The sequence below is a fragment of the Coregonus lavaretus genome, assembly GCF_964263955.1.
Source record: "Coregonus lavaretus genome assembly, chromosome: 39".
Classification (NCBI taxonomy): domain Eukaryota; kingdom Metazoa; phylum Chordata; class Actinopteri; order Salmoniformes; family Salmonidae; genus Coregonus; species Coregonus lavaretus.
The window spans coordinates 6217876-6227809 of record NC_140026.1 but is presented as its reverse complement, the minus strand read 5'-3'; the positions used below and the strand labels follow the sequence as shown (position 1 = coordinate 6227809).

General features: G+C 44.2%; 2 protein-coding genes across 2 annotated transcripts in view; both read left to right on the top strand.

Moving 5' to 3' along the window:
* Window positions 1–3694: 3694 nt before the first annotated feature.
* On the top strand, window positions 3695–5020 carry LOC311113024 (H/ACA ribonucleoprotein complex subunit 3-like). Its single transcript, XM_084156147.1, has 2 exons — window positions 3695–3890; window positions 4329–5020. The coding sequence occupies exons 1-2, from the start codon at window positions 3837–3839 to the stop codon at window positions 4467–4469; spliced, it is 195 nt and encodes a 64-aa protein (XP_084012273.1). The 5' UTR covers window positions 3695–3836; the 3' UTR covers window positions 4470–5020.
* A 195-nt stretch (window positions 5021–5215) lies between these two features.
* The window catches only part of slc12a6 (solute carrier family 12 member 6), a 29188-nt gene continuing 24469 nt past the window's right edge, over window positions 5216–9934 (top strand). The window contains 2 exon segments of the mRNA XM_084156416.1: window positions 5216–5384; window positions 7674–7901. Of these exon segments, the coding sequence (XP_084012542.1) occupies window positions 7682–7901 (220 nt within the window). The 5' untranslated portion in view covers window positions 5216–5384; window positions 7674–7681.

Genomic DNA, 9934 nt, shown 5'->3' with positions numbered 1-9934 from the left:
GCACAAAATGCCTTTCTTGCAAACTCAAAACCCAACAATGCAATAATCAATAACAATGTAATAGTAGAAAAAACCCCACATGAGAAATAAGAAGTATGAAGAACACAATTGGTAAGTAAGAAAGCATACTATATACAGGGTCAGTTCCACTACCATATTTACAATGTGCAGGGATACTGGAGTGATATAGGTAGATATGTATAGGGGTAAGGGGACTAGGCATCAGGATATAAGATAAACAGAGTAGCAGCAGCTTGTATGTGAGTGGGTGTGCGGGTGTGTAGAGTCAGTATAAATGTATGTGCATATTATGTGTGAGTGAGAAGATGATGGAGTGAGTGTTTGTGTGTGTGTGAGTGTGTAGGGCCCTATGAGTCTGCATTGAGACAGTGCAAAAATATAAATAAAAGGTAAATAAAGATACAAGGTTTCTATTTATAGTCCGTTATTACATGGTAATAAAGACCGTATTACCAAAACAATACACAGCACCAAGTCACTGAGCAAGAGTCTACTTACTAAGGCCCATAAAAACTAGCTAAACAAGAATAGTTATTATTATGGTGCAGGAATAAACTGGGGAGCAGCAGTATTCTGTTCAGAGGCCTCTCATGTCTTTATAAAGGAAAACAACAGATCATCAGGAAAGATAACGACAGTAGAAGCTGCCAATAAAGGGAGCAGATGCTGTATAAGGCTAACTACACACACTAGCACAGAATCCACTCTCCAATGTGCTTACTAAATGGCACCCCATTCCCTATACCAGGGCTGTCAAACTCATTCCATGGAGGGCCTAGCGTCTGCTGGTTTTAGTTTTTTCCTTTCAATTAAGACCTAGACAACCAGGTGAGGGGAGTTCTTTACTAATCAGTGACCTTAATTCATCAATCAAGTACAAGGAAGGACACTCAGCGCTCCGTGGAATGAGTGCCCTATAGAGTCCACTACTTTTGTCAAAAATAGTGCACTACATAGGGAAAAGGGTGTCATTTCAGACGCAACACTCACATGAAGAAGCAGGCCAGGGCCTCTGCGTCAGGTCCACTGTCGGGGTAGATTTTTCTGGCCATGTCCCGGAGGTTCTGCCACCACCTGTAGTTCTCAAACACCCCCCGGGAGGAGAAGCTCTCGCCGCGACACCAGGCCTGGGTAGTTGGGGGCTGGCTGGGGAGAGAACCAGGAATGGAACCAGCCATCCCAGGGAGAGGACCGGGTAAGCCTGGGCCGAGCTGGAGGTCCGGTGGTGGTTGGGGGTGGTTAGGGCGTAGCTGGGGGGCCAGTGAGGGGCGATTAGGGCCTGGTTGAGGGCAGTTATGGTTAATCTGGGGGTGATATGAAGGAAAGTCTGGTGGGAGGTCCAGAGGAGGGCAGCTAGGGATAAGGATTGAGTGACAGATCATCGGACAAGGGCCATTCGATATGGATGGAGACTGCTGAGGACGGATGGGTGAATATGTTGGTGGTTGTATGGGTGGAAAGTATGGGAGAGACTGAGGCTGAGGTTGGAGGCGTCGCAGGCGGGAGCCTTCAAGGATTCTGTCCCTCCCCTGTGAGTCAGACTGCAGAGTCACCACACCTGGTTCTTGTCGGATGTATGCCACTGGATACAATACAGCCAGAGAAGAGAGACCGGGCTCAGTCTTGACAGTCAGTGAGACTGGGGCTGGCTGTTCTGGCTGTAGGCCTATCTGAGTTGCGTCAGATTTATGAGGTGGCACCGACTCAAATCCCTGGGAGTCTAGGTGAGGGAGAGGAGTGTTAGCCTGTATCTGGACTAGGTCAGGATCTTCTTCTGTCTGATGTGGCTCTGATGCAGGCGTGGGATTTTCAGATCTCATCCCATTGCACAAGTCTGGTTGTCCAACACATGACACTGAACACGATGCGGCTGGAGAGGCCAGGTCAACCTCTGATTCAGTCGTAGAGGTCAATGCTGTGGCCGGCTGCTCTGACGGTATCTCGGCTGTGTCGGGCTCCCCTTGTAGCTCAGGCGGTGTAGATTTAGTGTTTTCTGAGTCTGTGTCAGGGCATGGGTCTGACCCCAGCTTCACTCTGGAATCTATGTGAGGATGAGGAGTAGGCCTGGGCATAGACCCCAGTTCTTTCCTGCAAGGGTCTGGTTCCCTGTCTATCTGAAGTGGTTCTGAAGCAGATATGGGATCCTCAGAATCCCTCATGTCAGATGGGTCTAGTTCTGGTCCTAGACACGGTGCTGTCTCTGACACAGTTGGAAAGGAGAGATCAGTGTCAGTCAGCAGGATCAAATCTGGGAATGGATCTCGCTGCTCTGATGGTTTCTGTGCTGAGTCAAATTCATCTTGTATCTGACATAAAACTGAGTCAGAGTTTGTGTTTTCAGGATCCATCTCAGGGCATGGGGCTGGCTCCAGCTTCAGAACTGACTCTGATTCATCAGGGTCTATGTTAGCAAGTGGAGAAATAGACACTGTCTGTGCAGGGTGTGATTCCCATAATATCTGAGGTGGTGTCTCTGACTTAGGCATGGGCCTTTCTAAGTCCACCCCACAGTCTAGGGTTGCTCCCTGTACCGTTACAGACTTTGATTCATCCGGGTCTGTATGAGGAAGAGGAGTTGGTATGGATGCTGTCTCTGTATTGCCAAGGTCCATGGGAGATGATGTTTCTTCTCCTTCCTCCTGGGGTAAAGGAGTGGGATGAGGGGTTGTTTCCTAAAGTGGATCCGTCTAGAATTTGAATTTTTGCACCTGCCAAAACATACAGTATTTGATGTCATGCCAAACTTACTGTAGCTTTGGAAGTTTTTATTTAGTGAGAGTCAGTGAATGTCTCAATCTCTCCCTCTCTCTGAAATAGGACTATTACAACTAATCTAGCTCAGGGATGGGCAACTTTGATGGGGTTGGGGGCCACAAAAAAACGTAACCCATCATGAGGGGCCGCAGTGGCTCGTGGGTCTGCGTACCCACATCCATACCCCCACCCCTTGCGAGCAAAACAATTACAAGTTTGCTACAATTCTACACATTTTGCCATGGGGCGGAGAGCAGATTTTGCAATTTTATAACTCATTTCATGCAATTCTCCTCATTTTGCCATAGGGTGGAGGCAAATGCCCACCAGTTTGACATCCCTGATCTAGCTGCATCGAAATGTAATGTAATAAAGCTAACTTTGCAGGTGTCATAAGCCATCACAGACAGGCTGCCTCTTATGTTGGAGACTGGAGAATCTGATGTACTTATAGCCAGCATAATACGGAAAAGACATTGATAGCCCACTGGGTAATTTCATTCAACATCTAGACAACTTGAGAAGCCTAATAATACCGTGGCTATTCCGTCATGTTGTCAAATAATATATAACAACAAAAAAACTAACCTGTTATGGCATTTGTTTTGGACGATGTTTTGCAAACTGTGCGCACACGCAAATCATCATTTTGCATTTTTCATTAATTCTGTTTCGAAAATAAACATTTCGAGTTCTAATTCTAACTCGGACACTTACGATGATCAAACATTCTGGGGACAACAAAAAAATAATATTAACAGAACATGATGGAAATAATAATATTGTCGTGACTGTGTTTATAAAATATTATAATACGAAAACTCTTTCAAGTACGATGACTGCAAATAAAACTCAATTTCCCGATTTGCTTTGCGGAAGAGGTACCCTTTTCCTCACGGATATCCGTTTTCCAGTTTCTACACACAGATAAAAAAAAACGCACGAGGAGCGCAGAACGCTACAGATATAGGCACATTTTCTGTAAAATAAAAGTGAAGAAGTCCACTTTGGTGGTGCAGTAAATTTGTTTATAACTTACAAAGCACAAGTTATTTGCCACGATGTTCCTGCAGTTCTACTTGAACGAGAATGGGGAGAGAGTTTACACTCTGAAGGTATGTTTAGCAAGCTACTGTAACGTTAAGCAGTATTCAATGTGGAATAGAATCGTGTCCGCTCTATACACATATTAGCTACTTCTATTTTCAGCATTGTAATAAATTGGTTGTGTAGGACTTTATATGGTGTTATTGTAGCTAGGTCCTGATTTAACTAGCTAGTTAGCAAACGTTAGTTGTGTTCTCATGTCCTGCTTAGATGTCACCTCAACATCAACTAATGATGCAATTCATAACCTTCTCAAAGAGCTGGTCCACGTATCCAAACAACTTTTATTTTTCTGACTCTACAACTTGTATATAGAAAATGGGCCTGTCCAACACTAGTATAACATCCTAGCTATGTGACAAGTTCTACTAGGCTACTTGTTCATGTTATTACTTTTCTTCTCGTCCCTCTTTTGCCTCTCGTTCTCACATGGCGTGGCTCAACAGAAGGTGGATCTATTGGGCCAGCCCACCAGTTCTGCCCATCCTGCCCGCTTCTCGCCTGATGACAAGTTCTCCAGGCACCGGGTGACCCTGAAGAAACGCTTCGGCCTCCTACTGACCCAGCAGCCCAGACCCATCCTGTGATTGGAGCATGGAACCAATACTTTCTCAATGACTATTATGGCTGATTAATGCTACAGGCCAACCCGTTGGCTTGGATATTTTCTTTTCACATTGTTCTTTCCAGCATGTTGTGATGGATGTGTAACCAGTACAGTTCAGCTTTGCCCAATACATGTGAATCAGGCTTTGATTTACCATCAATTGATTTGAAAGAGGCTCGCTCCTCCATTGTTTGGGCCAGAGGGATGCAGATGGCTTTTGTTTGCTGGCATTTGTTGAGGATGTATGCCTTGGGGCTAGCCTGAGAGATCTGCTTATGAAATCACAGGCTGGCCCCTATATAGGCTATTTGATCTGCTAGAATGCATTTTTAAATTGAGGTTTATTTTCGTCTTATGCGTTTACAGAACAAATGTATCATTTTGGACATCAAGTACTGCATTATGATTCTCCTGTAATCCATCATGTGGTTTCAGAGCTGTCAAATTGAACTGTAAAATTGATGTATTGTCAATATTTTTCTAAAGATCTTTTTGTTTTGGAGAATAAATGAAATGTGGAAAGTACATTGACTTGTAGTTACTGTTTCACTTTTTTTCTCAACTCTCTTTTGGTACATCTGGGACAAACCCTTTTTCTAGGGATTTATTGTTCCGCCCTACCCCGCATGCGCGAGATCTACATTACGGCAAGCGAAAGAGGTACTGAGAGGCGGGGGCTGGCGCGCGTTTCTGACTGTTGGACAAAGTGCCGACAATAAAGGATGAGGCGAGTACATGCATGGAGCTGCTATGGTTTCAATTCATTTTGAGAACTAGCAAGCCAAACAGCTGGATACATGGGACACGAGAAGACTATATACGCGCTATGTATATTGTTTGAAATATTTCAGTGAAGTTGTCGTAGAATTCTGTCAATTTCTATCCGGTGAACAAGGTACGTGTGAGTTAAGTCTGTCACAATTTAGCAGCGTGGCTAACAGCTAGCTAGCTACAGTATTACTGTAAATTCAACGGACGACAGTCGACTGATAAGGACAAGAAGTAGCTAACTTACTGTAAGGGGATTCCTTCATGATAAGCAAGACACAAACGTAGTAGGGTGTTCAGCTAGTTTATTTCGATACCATGACTTGAAAGTTGACAAATTACCGTACACATATTGTGTAATTCCAGAAAATAAAGATTGTTTACGCCCACGGAACATCTGCATACGTTGACATGCTAATACATTGTTGACATGCCGCATCGTTTTGTCAACAAAAATGCTATAGCTAGCTAGCCATGCTAGCTGTAGTTTAAATATAGTTTATTTTTTCTAAATGTATTTCAACCGCGGGTTTGGAATATATTGATATGACAATTTTGCCTGACTGGTTCGAACTAGCTAGAAATGATAATTGGCTTAACTGTTAAGTGTAGTACTAGTTAGCCAGCCAACCGATACTAGCTAGCTCATCATATGGTATTTTAAGCAAGTGCACGTCGGTGTAACGTTATCAGTATGTTCAATCTGGATATTTGATGAGGCTTGTTCAGCGAACACAACTATCTTATTTCGCTTTACATGCGCCTGCGTTCCAACTAGTCACTACGTATTCATTTTGATTTAAACGGATGCATTTCAATCCAACAGTCGCATCCTTGTCTCACCTCTATGCATAGATTCGTGGGATGGCAACCAAGGTTGTACCTAGCTATGAGACTAAAATAATTTCATACACCGATATGTAGCTTCAGTTCATGTGTACCCCACGAACTGACAAGATTGCCCAAACAATTTGCCACACCCCCGACTAGCTAAATATGCCTAGTAGAACACTAGAAAGACGAGTTGTACTACTCGAAATCATGCGAAACTAATAGCAAGCAACCATCCCATCGTTTAACTATGAGTAGCTGTCTACAATACGGCTACAGTACTGCACAAAGACATGAGTGCCTCCGCATGTGGCTCGGCTCGAGCTGCCACTGGCCCAACCGGTTGGAACCGCTCTGGTATAATAATTAAATTATAAACCGCACCAAAGCAACTACTCAACTGAATTACAAGTAACTGCCAAAATAAAGGAAACACTTGAGTAAATGAAGGATACAAAGTATATTGAAACCGGTGCTTCCACACAGATGTGGTTCTGGAGTTAATTAAGCAATCAACATAACATCATGCTTAAGGTCATGTGTATATCTATGAAGACACTTTATGTTGGTGTTTCCTTTATTTTGGCAGTTACCTGTACATCACAGAATTGAGTCAGAGCAAGGAGTCTGTTGTTCAGTCAGTGTTCTCACCTGGTTAACTTTTTGCAGTTTGCTCCCCTGAGAGGTATTTGTGAAAGCACATTCATCTGTTCTGCTCTCTGTCAGGTTAGGTTACTGAGTGACAGACATGTCATCAGTCATTAATCAAAACAAATGCCTTTTGTATACATCTTTCAGAAATATGAACTGTCACCTTCCATACTACATAACTGAACTCTAATAGCAGCTATCCTCCTTTTCTCTTCTCCTTTTTTCTCTCCCTTTGTCTTGGTTCTCTCCCCTTCCCTATTCCCCCCATCAATCCATCATTAGTCACTCATTGTCATCCATAGAGGAAATCTAAGCCATCACTAAGGTGCATATAACCACAGAGAAGAAGAAAAAAAACGTGTTTACTTGGGAATACGAGAGCAGAGGCAGATTTGACACTAGGCCTACATATTGATAGCCAGTCTTATTAAGCAATATAGTTCATTGTCAGGTCATTGGGGAAGGTATGAACACATGGTACTAATCCAGTTTCTGAACAAGCAATGAGATGCAATAATATTAATTGAAGTGAAAAGGGAATGCTATGCACTTTTTATTAATTTTTATAAAACCTGAATTGAAAGCTGAAGGGAAGTAAAAAAAAAAAAAAAAAAATCTTAAGAGACACAGTTTCCTCCTCAATCTAATTAATTTGTTTACAATTTTAAAGTTTAGGCTCTATGTTAAACCATTACACATTCATCAAATGGAAAAAAGGCACACATATCTCATGACATTCATCCCACATGTGCCATTGAAACCAGTCCAATTCAATGGGGAAGTGCAGATTCAAGTGTAGTCGCCGTCTCCGCACAATCATTTGAATATTAGCTTAGCATAGGTTAGCCTTGCGTAGGTTAGCCTAGCATTGATTAGCTGAGCTAGCGTAGTTGGTGACCCTTGACCTCTAACCTTTGACCCCCATTCCTCCAAGACCCAATAATGGCGTCGGTACGGTTCACGGTGACGCCCACGAAGGCCGAGGACCTCCCGGGACTGTCGGACACCTCGCCGGACATCAGTTCCCGGTCCAGCGGCCGCGGCCACGTACGTTTTGGCTCGCGGGAGAGCGTGAACCGCAGTGAACCACTAAGCGAGGGGTCGGGAGGGCTCACCACAACTGGCGAAAACGAGACGCTCGACCGGACCAACACAGAGCAAGGTGACACATCACTTCTTGTGTGTGTGTGTGTGCAACAAGTTGACAACTTCGGGTTATTAATGGGTCGTGTTCATTAGGCACCAAACATAAAAAAAACAACTACTGAAACAGCGATTGACTATCTGGGCTTGTCTAATAGCAACCCTCATTTTCGTTTTCAATTGCAAAAAGTGTCCCATTGCATGCCCTAATGAACATGACCCTGTTTTGGACCGTTAGCCTAATTGCTCAACTGTTTGTGATGTCGCCCACTAGTGGCAGGGTACTGTCAATCATTCTTCTTGACAGAATCAGTGTCTATTACAATAATGGTCTCACTGTTAATAAGCAATTACTGGCTCCAGAAATAGTCTCAGCTGGGTTATCTCATTGGTGATGCTTTGGTTATTTATATCAAGAAAGGAGGAAAAGTAACACAACAAATTGAACAGGAAATGTACTTGCACAGGCTGATCTACAGAAGCAGGCACACGCACACATTTTAAATATTTTATTTGAATCCACAAATCATAATTCATACAATAAGGATTGTAACATTTCAGGGCAGGGATATGTGGGAAACGGAAAGCACCTTCTTCTCCACACAGCAAGGCTGCCCATGACTGCTGACACGGAGCAGTACCTGCTTCACCTTGGTCTTATGTAGGCCTGCAATCTGAAGGCCAGATACTGTCAGCCTGTGAACATGGCAGAGACTCCCCAATATAACCACAGCAAGCTTTCACTGATAGCCAAGGCTGTCCAGGTGTGTCACGAGGGGCTGGTGTGTAAGCTTGTCAGAAAAGGCCTGCTCCATGTTGCAGTCAAATGAGCAGCCCACCTCCAAAATCAGCACGTCTCTCTGGCCTCCCCCCGAACAACAACAATATTTGGCTTATTCGGCATACAAGAAAACACATCATCGTCAAACCAGGCTCCTCTGACAAGAGAATGTTTGTGTATGTGTGCTGGTGGTGAGAACACCTGTCTCACCTCAGTAGCTACCACGTCGACAAGGCAGTCATGTCTTGCAATGTACACGGCTTTGTATGAATGGCAACCATTAACAACATGTGCAACAGACTCCATTACATTTAATTTGGGGTGTAAAACACAGAACGGATCATGGTTTGCAGGGTACCAGAGTGTTAGGTTGTGTTTTGTGGGTAGAACTTACAGCCTCGCCTTAACAGTAAAGGTAAGAATGTCCTCGCCAATGGCAGTATTCTGGTACATGGAATGGGAGACAGAGTGGACAGCACAGTCCAGAGCAGCACGTTTCCCCTGCAGCCTCAGGCCAGTCCAGAGGTGCTGTAGCTGCATCTGTCTGATACAGAGTGTTGACCTGGATGTAGGATGAGATGTTCCGTCATGGGTGACCGAAGCCTCCACGACAACCCAACTGCATCACAGGCAGTCACTGTCTCAGTCTGCGTCAGTGGAGGCTGCTGAGGGGAGGACGGCTCATAATAATGGCTGGAACGGAGCCAATGGAATGGCATCAAACACACGGAAACCATGTGTTTGATGTATTGGATACCATTCCACTGATGAAGTTGACAGCACTCCATGGGCAGTCTGTTTATATACCAACCCTGAGTGGGATTGGTTCGTTTAGCTGCTTCCCACAGGAAACTTGGAGAAAAGAGCCTTTGTACACATCAGATATAATGTCTACATAAGCCAATTGTATTTCCTCAGGTGCATTGATCATTACACTGTGATAAAGTAACAAAGGCATCTCTAAAGTCCTAAACTTTGTGGATTCATGCTTGAAGCCATCGATTCCAAATGCTCATTCATGCCCTGTCTGTCTATATACACTACCTGACCAAAAGTATGTGGACACCTGCTCGTCGAACGTCTCATTCCAAAATCATCGGCATTAATATGGAGTTGGTCCCCTATTTGCTGCTATAACAGCCTCCACTCTTCTGGGAGCATTAGGTCGGGCACTGATGTTGGGCGATTGGGCCTGGCTCGCAGTCGGCGTTCCAATTCATCCTAAAGGTGTTCGATGGAGTTGAGGTCAGGGCTCTGTGCAGGCCAGTCGA